This window comes from Lynx rufus, unplaced genomic scaffold (genome assembly GCF_022079265.1).
Source record: "Lynx rufus isolate CCGP_SWC_20201006 ecotype Redwood Valley unplaced genomic scaffold, mLynRuf1.p SCAF_3, whole genome shotgun sequence".
Classification (NCBI taxonomy): Eukaryota; Metazoa; Chordata; class Mammalia; order Carnivora; family Felidae; genus Lynx; species Lynx rufus.
This window is the reverse complement of record NW_025814845.1, coordinates 17,757,720-17,771,284: the sequence shown is the minus strand read 5'-3', so window position 1 is coordinate 17,771,284 and position 13,565 is coordinate 17,757,720. Positions and strand designations below refer to the sequence as shown.

The following is a 13,565-nucleotide window of genomic DNA, read 5'->3' as shown; positions in this document are numbered from 1 at the left end:
AAGGAGAACCTACGGTAATGTGCAAGGCACTCTGAGAAACCTGAAGGTGAAAAAGAGGTATCTCTTCAAAGGTGTATAATCTAATAAGGGGCCAGGCCGAGCACCAGAGGGACAAAGGTATACTCACCCTCCTCTCTGCAGCACCCGGTGGGGTCCCTGGTAGGACACCGTGAGCAACAAGTCACCTGTGTCAACAAATGTGCTATTTACCCTGAAAATGTTTACCTGTAGACACAACGACAAATGCCATGCCGCCGAACATCTAGTCAAACACCGTCCAGCCAAACAGGGCTTCTTACTGTAACTTACGGAGTTGATAAAGGATTTTCAAAACAAACAAACAAACAAACAAACAAAACCTACACCATTGTGAATTAAGAACAGATCCATTTTAATACACACATTCTCACTTCTGTTAATGCAAGACGGATTTCTACCCCAACACACAGCAGCCTCCGACAAGACGGTTAAGCTGAGCTGGTTATTCTTCAGGAGTACAGTGCACCTTGTCCTCAAAGAGTTTTATCAACCTGCCCATTTTCAAAGAGCCCCGTGGGGCTGCTCAGCACGGTGGCGTTCCACTGAAATTTCCTATTTGGGAAATGGCAACACAGACTAGGACCTTCCCGAGTCTACTGGCTGCTTGCATTCACATCACAGCTCGGCTGGGAGAGCAGCAGAGACTGAATAATAAGTAGAACTCCTCCAAACACAGCTGGGTGAGACAGCTTCATTTTTAGAAAGTAAAGCGAATCATGAAAACCTCCCTAATGGTGTGATTTGCTCCAGGGTTCTTTTGATACCTAAGAAGGGAAATATTAATCCTTGTGCACAGCGCTCTTATTTTCAGCCTTACAGACTTTTCTTCTCCAGCCATCGTTCTGTAGCGAGGCCATTTATTGTACTTGCTGCAGAATCGAAAGCAAGAAGATGTCTTTCATAATTGAGGTGCTGATAGCCTTCTCATTTCCTGCCAAATGGATCAGACCACACTCTTAACCCTAGAGAAAGAAACATGAATCAAAACAGGATTCGCTTTTAAACTTCCTACCACTTCCCTCAACGGCAAACAAGCGAAATGACATCAGAATTGAGTCGTGCAACTCCCACATAGTTTGAGACAGTGCGGGTAAGCTGCCAGAGTCCTGGAAAGTGACGGCTGGGAGGCCATGGCCGCCATGACAGATTTCAAAATGGCTCAGACATGGCCGCACAACAGGAAGCGACGTATCTGGCCTAGTTAACAAAACTAAACAAAAAATAAAAAAAAAAGAACGCTGCCACAGATTACAAGAGTTTTAGTTAAGAAACTGGAAACTTCTCATTCTCACTCAACTTGGATCATCTGAACATAACTAACTAGTCAGCCACAAAGGGAGCTTTTGAGCCTCTGTATAAAGCAGAATTCTGTATCAATTAAAACAGTTCACAAGCAAACAGCCTTTTCCCGTGAGGCTAGTGTTTAACTAGGTGCTTGGAAATAAGCCTGCAGAACAGCTATTCACACTTGGTATTCAATCGCACACTTGTGAGGTTTTCATGCCTACTTATCAAATGCAAAAGAGGGAACGTGCAAACTTACAAAAAACATTCTGGGGTGAAATATCAAAATGAAGTCTTGGGGTGCACCCATAGAACAGCCACGGGTGTGCAAGGAACAGCACAATCACCATCTAGCACACCCCCCCCCCCCCACAGCGGTACAAATGAGATTTTGCTTTGATTTTTAAGTTTACCTGGTGGCTGTACATCTTCTTGAACGATACCGGCTCGATTTATGGCTTGCTCTTTCTCTAAAAAACACAGAAGAAAAACTGCTCTTTAGAAAGGCTGGGGCAGGGGGGGGGGGGGGACGGTGAGGGGCCCTGGGTGGCTCAGTCGGTTAAGTGTCTGACTCTTGATTTTGACTCAGGCCATGATCTCACACACAGTTCATGAGTTTGAGCCCCGAGTCAGGCTCTGTGCTGACAGGGCGGAGACTGCTAGGGATACTCTGTCTCCCTCTCTCTGCCCCTCCCCTGCTCACATTTGCTCTCTCTCTCAGAAAGAAAGAAAGAAAGAAAGAAAGAAAGAAAGAAAGAAAGAAAGAAAGAAAGAAAAAGAAAGGGAGGGAGGGAAAGGTAGGTAGGTAGATGTGGGTGGACCATGGTGGTAGAAATCTTTCTATTTATATGGGACAATGACATGCAGGGGACAATTCGGAAACAATATACATGAGTGCTACCAAATTCAGAGACCCCAGAACTCACAGCTTTTACATGATGGTAGTTCAATCCTATAGAGCAGAAAGACTGGCTATTTTCAATAAAGGAAAAGAGAGCCATACTTCAAAAAAAAAAGCTCCCAACTAACAGCTTTTCTCGGTGATCTCAGCATTTTGGAAAGGCAACAAAACAACAGAAAAAGAACAATTCTGAAAGAGCTAGTGGGTGGGATATTATGAGGGGAAGGCTGCTGAATTGAAGGAACAAGTACAATTAACAAGAAAACGATGTAGTTTCTATGTCTCAAATGCGCTCTGCCGAAGGACTAGACCCAGAGCTAAATATGCTATGTTTTTGATAGGAAATAGAGCAGAAAATTAATCTTTGGGTGGGTGGCTTCGGTTTGGATAATTGAAGCTTCCCTAATTGATTGCAGGTGCTGTGCCAATTAGTAAGCGAGGTTCAGCTCCGGCAGCTTTAGCCCACCTCTTTGGAGATGCCCAACAGGCAAGGGCCAAGAGAAATTGGGCATTTTATGTCTGTGGGCTTCAAGAGCTCTGACACATCTTTCTAAGTGGTAGAGAATAAACCCAAGGTCTGTGAAAACAAAGACTTATTATTTTAAGTATCTTGACAAACAAATGGCGGCTTTTCGGGGGAAAGACTTGGAGCCAAAGGATGTTTACTACTAAATTACAGTAATTAAACGCTGTAATCAGACCTTTGTTTTAATCAGGCTGACAGTGTTTCTTGAAATCCACATTCAGCTCTTATTGAATATTAGGCTGTTTTCTTTATTCTGGCCTCTGGATTCTCATAAAGTTACAAGAAGCACGAAGGTACAAGGAACGGGGATTTGCCAAATCGCATATCCATTGAACCTGCTTCTCCAGTGATGTGACAGAAAGTCAATCCTAAGTGACCTACCTGATAGTTTTATCAATGTTAAGTTTTGCTTTGGCAAATAAAATACTGGCCAACAGGGATCATGTGAATCTTGATATCTAATTCTAAGGGAGACGGTGGGGGGAAGACGGAGCATAATGAAGGCCATTACAGACAACGGCCCAATGGTTTCCCCGGGCCTCTCTGAAAAGTAGCAGGTAAGTGGCAACCAAGACCCTCTGGACCAAGATAGGCCAAAGGGCGGACAACGGAGCCTCTCAAGTGTCAGGTTTTCTAAAATAACTACAACACAAAAGGCGATCTCACTTCCTAAGACATTAAACTCCTGTAGGGTTGAGCCCTACCGTATTGTCAACATGTAAGTTCTCGAAGTACGGATGTGTCTCAAAGACGCTCTTAGAAAATGCCAACTAGTAAAAGACGACACTGTCATCTGGGCCAGGAACAAAAACAGATACAACTGTCCACACCTAAAAGGTCCATTTGCCAGTATTATGAAAGAGGTGGCTCTTAAAAAAAAAAAAAAAAAAAAAAAAAATGATCAACTGCCAGAAAGCTTTCTAGCCACAGATTTAAGAAAATCAGACATCCTGCTGTACTGAACACATTCTCCAAGAGGCAGGTACCGCGAGGCCGAAGACACTGGCAGACGGCCAAGCACCAAAGGAAGTTGACTTTTGGTAACAAGGACAGAATGTCTAATTGTGTCCTAATCTCTTACAATGCAATGGAGAACCAAGTGAAGAGAGCGGAATCCCTGTCTTCACACCTTCTTGCTAATTGCTAATGAGGTTGGAGAGAGGCTAAGGATTTATTTAAAATAGACCATAATCTCTTTATAATCCTTGTCCTTATGCAACCACCTCGTTTTTTTTTGGCTTGGACAGGCAATTTAAACCGATTTGCTGAACTAGTTCCTACCAAGTGATAACCGGTATTAGCATCCTATCTACATCCCCTGGTTTTCTTTAATCCATTAATGTTTTATAAATACTCTCAAGCCAAAGCAGTCTTATATAAATTCATGATATGACACAAAGACACTTTAAAATCTGTGAATGCGGAATATGCTAAAAGGAAAACAAACTGGTCCCTCAGGAGTTAGAAGTCCACGTTGCTGAAGTTGCCGCTAAGTTTCTATTTTGCCACCATTAAGAGAAACGGCAAGGGTCTATGAACCTCAGGAAAAGGGCAATGCAGAAGTCAGGACTTTAACCACGTGAACAAATCAGGATAAGCTAATTACTGACTTTTCAGTAGAGAGCGTGTTTCTATCAGGAGTGAAATGATTAAGACGCAAATATGTAATACTGGGCCTGGAGCTTTGCAATGTCAGTCAGAAAAGTCCTCACTCTAGTGTCTCAGCAAGCCCGACTCTGCCCCCTGGTGCTAAGGCAGTGGTTTGATTTGTAGTTTTAATTGAGGATCATTATCTCCAGTCAAAGGGCCAAGCATTATTATGAAAACTGGTAATGCATGTGGACAGGCTGATTATCGTATTGTAGTGACAGAATCCACCTAATGATTTTTAAGTCTTTGAAAGTGAAACATGTATCTTTCTATTGAATGGCCACACTGTGAAACAGCTCCACTCTGTGACTTGTTACTTTAACATTCACAAGGAAGCAACAAAGGAAGAGTGTTCCCAAGCACCCCCTGATAAGGGTCAAGGGTGCCCGAGGGATGGGCCAGCAGCTAGAAGCTGAAAAGCAGGTGCAGAAGAGGACCTGGGAGCCGTGCCCGGTGAGAAAACAGCCTCAGGACGCCGCCTCCCTGTCTCCCCTTGGCAACAGACGGTTAAAACTAAACGCAACTCGAAACGCAACTCGAAACCTGAAGTAATCGGACAAATGGCAACATTTGAATATGGACCGTATATGAGATAGTAGCATTGTGTCAACATTAAATTTCCTGGCCTGGATAACTGCATTGTGGTTATGTAAGAGAATGCCCTTGTTCTTAGGAAATACATGCGGAAGTGTTGGGGGATGAAAACTCACAATGTCCTGAAACTTACTCTCAAAGGGTTCAGCAAAACAATACTAATAATTATATGTAGATGTAATTATGTGTGTGTATGTATGTATGCACGAATGTATAGATCTGTAATATAATATATGGGGCGAGGGGGGAGCAAATGCGGCTAAATGTTAACTGGCAAATCTAGGTGATGAAGATACAGGGATTTATCATACTATTCTTAGGTCTTTTCTGTTGGTTGGAATGTTTTCTTTTAATAACTAAAATATTCAACTGCAAAACAAGTTTTTAGGAAGTCCTTACACCTCCTTATGACTGGGCCATTACGATTACTTCAAAGTATCTTTTTTTTAAAATAGCAAATAAAAAATTTAAAAATTACGTTTTCAGTGTTTGCACTCTGCACTCCAGCTGCCTGTGGGGTACTCCAGGCCTGGATGTGCTCTGGTGCCCCACTGAACTAGTGGCGGAGGGGACCAAGTGGTCACGAGCTCACGGCTTGTAGTTCGAGCCCCACGTCGGGCTCTCCACTGTCAGTGCAGAGCCTGCCTTGGATCCTCTGTCCCCTCTCTCTCCCTGTCCTTCCCCGACTCATGCACGCTCTCTCTCTCTTACTCTCTCGCTCAAAAACTAGATAAACTTAAAAAAAAAAAAAAAATTGGCCATGGTGGCAAGTGTGAACCAGAGGCTGAGGGGGACTAAATGGCCGCTGGAAAGACTGACTCCTCCCAACACTATAAACACTTTTATTTCCTCACCAGACAGTCTGGTTGAACCCAGGGAGCTTTGTAATGCCGGTTGGAAAATAAGACCTTAGTCTGTCTGCACTGCATTTGACTCTATGGTGAGAGAAATAAAAAGCGTATTCCAGGGGCACCTGGGTGGCTCAGTTGGTTAAGCGTCCGACTTTGCTCAGGTCATGATCTCACAGTTCGTGAGTTCGAGCCCCACGTCGGGCTCTGTGCTGACAGCTCAGAGCCTGGACGCTGCTTTGGATTCTGTGTCTCCCTCTCTCTCTCTGACCCTTCCCCACTTGCACTCTGTCTCTCTCTCTCTCTCTCTCTCTCTCTCTCTCTCAAAAATAAATAAACATAAAAAAAAAATTTTTTTAAAGTGTATTCTAGTACCTGGCATATCATGGGGAAAATGCCCTTCTGAGGTAAGAATTATTTCTGGAACAAGTGATTACTTACAACCCTGTTCCGACTCTACACAACATACTTCAGGTGGGGCAGAAGGTACAGCAATACAAGATCCGGCCGGGTGGTAGGGCGGTGAGGTCTCACAGCAATTCCGTAACCTTTCCCTCTGCTGGGAAGCACTCTTTTCTGTCTTAAAGGCACGTGAAAAAGGCATCATTAAGCGGCAGCCACGGTCAGAGAGTCAGAGTCTAGAGTCCATCCAGCAATCAATGTGCCAAGTGACCTTGGACAAGTCACCTAAATGAGGAGACTGAGCACAGGGTTTCTGGCAGAACTCTACGATTTTATGCGTCTGCACATCTAATTAAAGTTAAAAACGAACAGGATCACAGAAAACGATCCTATTCTGTCTCATTTCACAGGCGAGTATAAAGTGCATGTTACTTTTAAAAGGCCACGTTCAGGATCACGGTCTAGCTCTAGGACGCAAAGCCGATGAGGCCCTAGCTACAGCAGCTCTACTCTCCCCGAAACGTGGGCTCCTCGAGTAAACCACACCGTGCCAGCAGGCTGAGAGCTAAAAAGCATCATCTGGGACTCCCTCCGGAAGCACAACAGAACTGGCCCCGTACTTCTGCTTTGAGATCGCTGACTGCCAACGCCAATGCCGACTCCCCAGTGCTCATTTCGTACTGAAGTGTCACGTGTAGCACTGACCCTGTAATCCGTGTGACACTCAGCAAAGTCCGGCTGAGTCAGTGAAAGAGCTGCAGACCACGCTGAATGTCAACATGAAACCCAACAAGGCGGTCTTGTGAGAGTGGGTTGCCGGCTTTGAAAGCCTGGGCGATCGCCTTGACTTTATTTTATCTAAGCAGCCTTCCTCTTCTTTTCTGCTGCCTCGAGGCTCATTCCAGTAGCTTACGGGGTGGGGTCTCTGCCCACCCAGGCTGGCCACCACTGGTCAGGCTGGCCCAGCTGAAGGGCCGGCACTGACTCGATACTCGGGCCCTCCGTGGTGCGGGCTCTTCCCTTGCCAGCCACTGGCCCCGCTTCTCAAGGACTGGATGTGTGGCCTACCTTGCCCTGACCTTCCAAGAACTGCGCTGCCCTTCCCCTCCGTCTGCCCAGAGTCCTGGGGAATATAAATGGAGGAAAGGTGGTCAGAAGAGGAAGACCCACCAAGAGAGGCTAAGAAGGAGTGGCTGAAAGGCAGGAGCTAAAGAGCAAAGGCAAGACGACTGGCAGAGGGGGTGGTCACAGAAGCTCAGGAAAGGCAGTGTTTGAAGAGCGAGCGAGGCTGGCTGCGGGCGGTGCCTCTCACTCACCGATGACCGGACTTGCCGCGTTACAAAGAGGACAGAAGTCATCACCCAGAAGTGCCCACAACTTCCCAACAACAAACCTATATTTCGCTGCATCCATACCTGCCCTCCCTCCTGAGCCGGTGCAAGGGGTGTCCTGCCTTCGGTCCAAGGCTCTCTCCTCCATCTGATCTCAAGACCCCCTACCACCTGTCACTCTACGGATTATCTTCATCTTTCTTTGATCAGAGACCTCACCTCTTGGCTGTCCCATCTCTCCCTGAAACAAAACTCTCCCTAGACCCCCTGACCTGCTGCAAATATAGCATTCTCCTCGCTGTGCGAACATCTTTAGTCAATTTAACACACTATTCGCTCTTCCGTCCGCTGCAGCCTGCTGTCTGACGACTACCAAACCACGGAGAGCATCCTCAACAAGAAGCCCTACGGCCTTCACCTTCTTTTTCAGAAATCTAATGAGGATTTTCACTTCTTCTCTTTCTGCCTCCGGGAAGCCTGACCCTGCTGACCATCCCCCTTCTCATGAAGAGTGAGTTGTCTTCTCGGGACTTGTGACCCCACAGCCTCTGCTGGTTTCAATCCTCTTGCTCTGACTGTTCCTTCTCAGTCTCCTTTGAAGGCTCTCTTTCTTCTGACCACTCGCTCTGCAAATACCGTGTTCACCACGCCGGATGTCAACCGTGTTCACGCAATGCCGTGTGCTGTCCTAGGCCAGCTCATCTCTTTCAGTCCCTCAGTGCCGCCTGGAAGCCCTTACCTACAGTGACTCTGACTCCCAGCCGGTGCTGATCCACTACCCCATCCAGCTCCGGCCCCGGGCCAGTGCCTCAGTTCAGACTAGCACATCCCGCTGCCTGCGGGGAATCTCCAAGAGCACATCCATACCCCCAAAACTCAATACGTCCAAAACTGAGCTCGCTCATCCTCTCCCCAAACCAATTCCTTCTCATGTTTCTTAGTTAACGACCCACCATCTCCTCAGCTGCCGGGGCCTGGAAATTAAGTGTCATTCTCCTTCGTCTCCTCCCTCACCCTGCAGGGTTTACTTCTTAGGCACAGCCCCCAAATTCAGTACTTGTCTCCGGTCCCACACCACTCCTCTGATTCAGGCTACAGTCACCTCCCCCTACTCTCAGAACAGCTTTCCTGTAAAAGGCCTTCTTGTTTCCAGCCTTGACCCGGAGTGACAGTGAAATCTGATCACCTCACCCTCCTGATTAAAATACTTCCATGAGCTTCGCTGGCTAGACGCTGGGGACAGCAGAGGGCTGTGGAACTATTTTAATCCAGCAAGCAAAGATGATCAAATCCAAGGAACAAATGGCATGGAGACAGGCTTTCCAATAGCCACGGGGAAAACCGGAGTTCTAGACATGTTCTGACAAACAAGAATGAATCTTCCTGGTTGCAAATGCTCATGAAAGAAATATTATCAGGTGGACCTCAGGATGAAGAAAACTGACACTGGAAAAGAGTGAGATGTAGGGCTCGGTGAGTGAAGCATGTGGGCAAGGAGAAACAATCCGCGACTGTACAAAACTCTGAAAGTCCTAAGTGCCTGGGGAGTAGTAATAACACATGGCAGGCCGGGCGTGTGGGACAGGGAGAGGCGTTCTAAGGTCTTTGTATATTTCATAGGAGGATAAAGATATTGACTAACTTTAAAGTTTAATCACAAAAGAATGTAAAACTTTCAAAAGAATAGAAGAGGAGAAAATAAAGAAAACTCAAAGGCAGAAAATAAGAGAGTTTTAAGAGAAAATAAAGGAGTTATAGAAAAAGAAGAATAAATAGAAAACACAACATAAAGAAGGCAAACAAATATAAATACATCAGTAAACATAAATGAAGATGAGCTCAGTCTAACAGTTAAAAGGGGTTATCAGACTGAATTTAAAATTCCAGTTTAGGCTGGTTATGAGATTTAAAGACAAACAGAGGCTGAAGACAACAGGATATATATACCAGGAAAACACTAACCAAAACAATGCTGGTAACTATAATATTGGCCAAATACAGCTGGTGAGGAATAGCAGGGATAAAGAGGTCCCTTTATGTAATGATACTTAGAAAAAAAGTCTCCAGAGTATTCTATATTGTGTGCACCTAATAAAATGGCCTCAAGATACCTAAGTCACAGAATTAAAAAGCTTGATCTGTAATCGACACACACAGAACTCCATAAACAACGAGATGACATCCTCACTTAAAGCACACAGGGCACATTGGCAAAAATTGACCTGTATTAAGCCACAAAGCAAATCGTGACTAATATCAAAGAATCAAAATCATACAGTCCTTGTTCTTTAACCACAAATGCAAATCAAGTAGAAATCAGCCACAAAAGAGCAACCAGAAAGACTACTGGGGCTGCTGGGTACAGAAGGAGTAGTAGTTGGGGCCCCGAGGAGGGAGGGAGACCAGCTCAGAGTCCAAGGAGAGGGCGAGGGAAGTGGGTTGGATGAGGGTGGGAACACGGAGGTGGAGAGAAGTCTCTGCCCGTCTTGTGCAGTCATGTACACCCGGCACCTGACACAGTACCCAGTACACGGTAAGTGCTAAAATCCATGTTATAAAAAATGCAAAAGGAGCTAACTGAATGCGAGTTCAAGGTGCTGAAATGAGTTGCAACTCCATCCTCACACCAGATGCGCCAGGTTCCCACGGCCCGGTCACCGACACCTCACCTTCCTGGGCCCCAGTTTACTGCCCGGTCAGCCAGCCCTGCTTAAATCTCCTTGTCTCATATCCCTGCCCTGTGGCTCCTTATTTTTTCAACATTTTTATGGGATACCTACTATAATACTATACTAGGTGTTTCCACACCTGTTATCTCATCTAATACATCCCCAAACCTGTAAACTCAGTCCTGTTAACTCCAGTGCTCCAGAGGAAGACACGGGCTGGGCTCTGGGAGGTTAAGTAACTTACGTTAAGATTCTCATCTAGTAAGGGATTTAGACCCTCACCTGCCTTCCTCCCCCGACAAACCCCCCGCCCCCCCCCCCCCGAGACAGTATGGTGGTGGGTCGACTAAGTGCACTGGTTCCAACCCCAGTTCTGACTCATCCACTCTGGGTCCTTGCGCAAGTCACTTAACTGTCCCATACCACACACTGTCCACATACAAAATGGGAGTGATGTTCACATAGCAGCTGCAACACATGGAAACTAGATGGGTTAATATGTATGAAGTGCTTGGAAGAGAGGCGGACAGATACTAAATTTTCAATAAATACTAGCTGTCTCGTATTATTTACTTGTTTAAAGAATCAACTAGGACTTTTAGAGAAGAGTTGGCCACATTAATTAAAATTGAACCAGAAAAGTGGGCAGGCATAGACTGCTTTCCAGTTAAAATGCAGATATTGTAGCCACGCTCTCTCAACGTTCGCCTACAAGGCCTGATTTTCTGTCTCAAGCACCTCAGACAAACATAGATTCTAGGGTATCCCTATGAGGCGGTGTTGGGTTACATGGCACAAACTCACACCTTTTGAATCTGATGTAGATGAGCATTTCTCAACCTCTGCACCATGCACATTTGGGGCGGGGCAATTCTCTGTCACGGGGCCCTGTCCTGTGCACTGCAGAAAGTTGAGCAGCATCTCTGGCCTCTATCCACTAGATGCCAGTAGCTCCCTCACACCACCCCACTCCACCCCCAGTTGTGACAAGCACAAATGTCTCCGGAAAGAACCAAATGTCCCCTGGGGGACAAAACCATCCCCAGCTGAGAGCCACTGCTTTAGTCTTCCTAACTGAAACTTTCCTAGTGGGCTCCATCGCAGGGCCCCTTGTCCCACGCTCGATGCCCTAATAAAACAGGCCGGGGCAGACATCCAGGCAGGAAGGATGATGGAACGAGACTATGCAGGGCTTCACACAGCCCTGTGTTTACCCCGACGCAGGGTGCCTGGACACAGGCTGGAAGGCAGAATGCACAGAGGCCATTTCAATCCTGCCTGATGAAAAGAAGCTACAAGGAAATGGGAGTGCGTACTTAAAAACGCTCTGCCTCCAGAAACCAAATGTTGTAGCATTTGTAATGGGCAGAGCATTTACACGGAGCTTTTGCCTTCAAATCGCCAAGCTTTCAGCCTCCGCTAATATTCTCCAGGGGCAGGGTTGGCCTTCTTCCATCTTCAAGATGATTCAGGTTTCCTGGAGAACAAAATGAGCCTCTAATGCCTAATATTTTCTCTCTGACAGATGGTTTCAGATGTATCAAAGTGCTAATCCTAGCTGAGGTATAGGTCTCAAGGAAGGAGAGTTTGGCTTTTAGAATGATAGAACTTGAATGATTAAGGAGGAAAATTACTCCCAGGATATTCACCATTGTCATGTGAGCAACCCGCTTAAAATGAAGGAAGACAGCAGAATCTGAAAAAAGATTTGAGGAAAAAAAAGAGAGGAAAAATTCAAAAACCCAGGTTAAGGGTTTAGGTTCGAAACATTTCCGTTCAAAGGCATCTCTGGGAGTGGAAATGAAGTGCAATAAAAACACCTTCAAGCTCACGATGATTAGGGTTCCATCTGCCTCCCTCCAATATCACCATTCCCAGTTTCCGTGTGCGGGAGAAGCCCTGGTGACACAGGCCAGGACTGGAATATCTGCCTTGCAACATATTAGCTATGTGACCTTGGGCCTGTTTATACAACCTCTCGGAGCCTCAGTTTTCCCACCTGTAAAACGGGCTTTAATACCTACCTCAAGGTGAGGCTGTGGACATTAAAAAGATCCAATGTGTGCCTAATGTGACACACAGTAAGCGTTCAGCGAACGTTACCTGTGCGCGTGAACTAGTATTTGGTGTCAACCTACTATGTGCAGACTGCTTTCGTTACCACTTTGGAGTCTCAGTGGAGGCTAAACGGTTTTGTTTTAGATATTACAAACAGTCATTTATAGAGGAGGATGCAGAGTATGAGAGATTAGGTCACTTGTCCACGGTCACAGAGCCGCACACGGCAGGATTCGAACCCGGGCCTGCCTCACTCCCGAGCCAAGCTCTCTCCACCGCCCCAGGTACAGGTGCGGGCTTGGGGGGGGGGGGGGGGGGGGGAGGGGGTTTGTTACTGAGACCAGGCCGCCGCGCGGGGGTCACGGGTCACTCACGGTACTCCTCCAGCCGCATTAGGGGCCGGAAGTAGATAGGGTAGAAGGCGGCGCCGATCAGGGAGATGAAGCCGCCGAAGATGAGCGCGGTGCGCAGGTTCCGGGACATGGCGCCGGGCGGGGGACCACCCCGTCCCGCTGAGAGCCCCGCACGCAGGGTGTCCGCGCTCGCGGCGCCCTGACCGTGACCCCGCTCGGAAGAGGCGGGACGATTTTCGCTTCCGGGCCTTGGAGGCGGGGCTAGGGTGAGGGGCGGGGTGCAGTAGGACAGAGGTGGGGCTAGGGGGCGGGACCCCAGTGCCTGGGTGGGGCCAGCCCGGGGCGGGGCCTCGGAGTCGCGCACCCAGTCAGGGGCGCTCCTTCCAAGGGGTGAGCGGAGTTTTTGCATGGCTGGGTCCTGTGGGCCCTGTTCTGGCCGCCCCTGCCCCTCAGCCGCTCTACGCACCATTCTCCTGACCTCCTTTATCACCCTCCTTTACCAGTCACGCTTTCTCATTGTCACCACCCCTTAATTTGATTTTAGTGACTTTCTGTGTCGAGCTGCGTGCTCTCTGTGGCTCCCTCGTTTAATTCTCATTATCAGGAGGCCCATTTTGCAGGTGAGGGACACCCGTCTTGGGCGTGCGGCTTTGGACAAGTCAGTTGACCTGCTTGAGGGCGGTTTGAAGGATTCAGACACAAAGGGGCAATACACCTGCCCCAGGACGGCCTGCAGGGGGCTTCTAAACCGGACCCACAGGGGCTTCTGCACCAAGACTCGTGGGGGAGGAGTGCTGTTCCAATGACCAAGCTACAAGTAGATGTTTTCTGACCCCGTTTTTCCATCCCCCTTCTCTCTCTCTGTTCTCCTGGCTGAATGTCAGGGTTATGAATGAGGATGGGGAGTAAA

General features: G+C 47.3%; 1 protein-coding gene across 1 annotated transcript; it reads right to left on the bottom strand.

The window, feature by feature from the left end:
* Nucleotides 1-370: 370 nt before the first annotated feature.
* SMIM20 (small integral membrane protein 20) lies at nucleotides 371-12,871 on the bottom strand. The gene is made up of 3 exons (XM_047091805.1): nucleotides 12,677-12,871; nucleotides 1,737-1,793; nucleotides 371-1,001 (listed from the first exon to the last, which is right to left on the bottom strand). The coding sequence occupies exons 1-3, from the start codon at nucleotides 12,783-12,785 to the stop codon at nucleotides 964-966; spliced, it is 204 nt and encodes a 67-aa protein (XP_046947761.1). The 5' UTR covers nucleotides 12,786-12,871; the 3' UTR covers nucleotides 371-963.
* Between the last annotated feature and the right edge of the window lie 694 nt (nucleotides 12,872-13,565).

Bases quoted from the DNA above. Each gene is read 5' to 3' on its own strand.
- SMIM20 (XM_047091805.1), bottom strand. From the start codon at position 12,785: ATGTCCCGGAACCTGCGCACCGCGCTCATCTTCGGCGGCTTCATCTCC. The intron at 1,794-12,676 runs GTGAGTGACCCG...TGTGTTTTTTAG, and splicing joins AATGCGGCTGGAGGAGTACC to AGAAAGAGCAAGCCATAAAT. The intron at 1,002-1,736 runs GTAAACTTAAAA...TTCTTTCTCTAG, and splicing joins AGAAGATGTACAGCCACCAG to GGTTAAGAGTGTGGTCTGAT.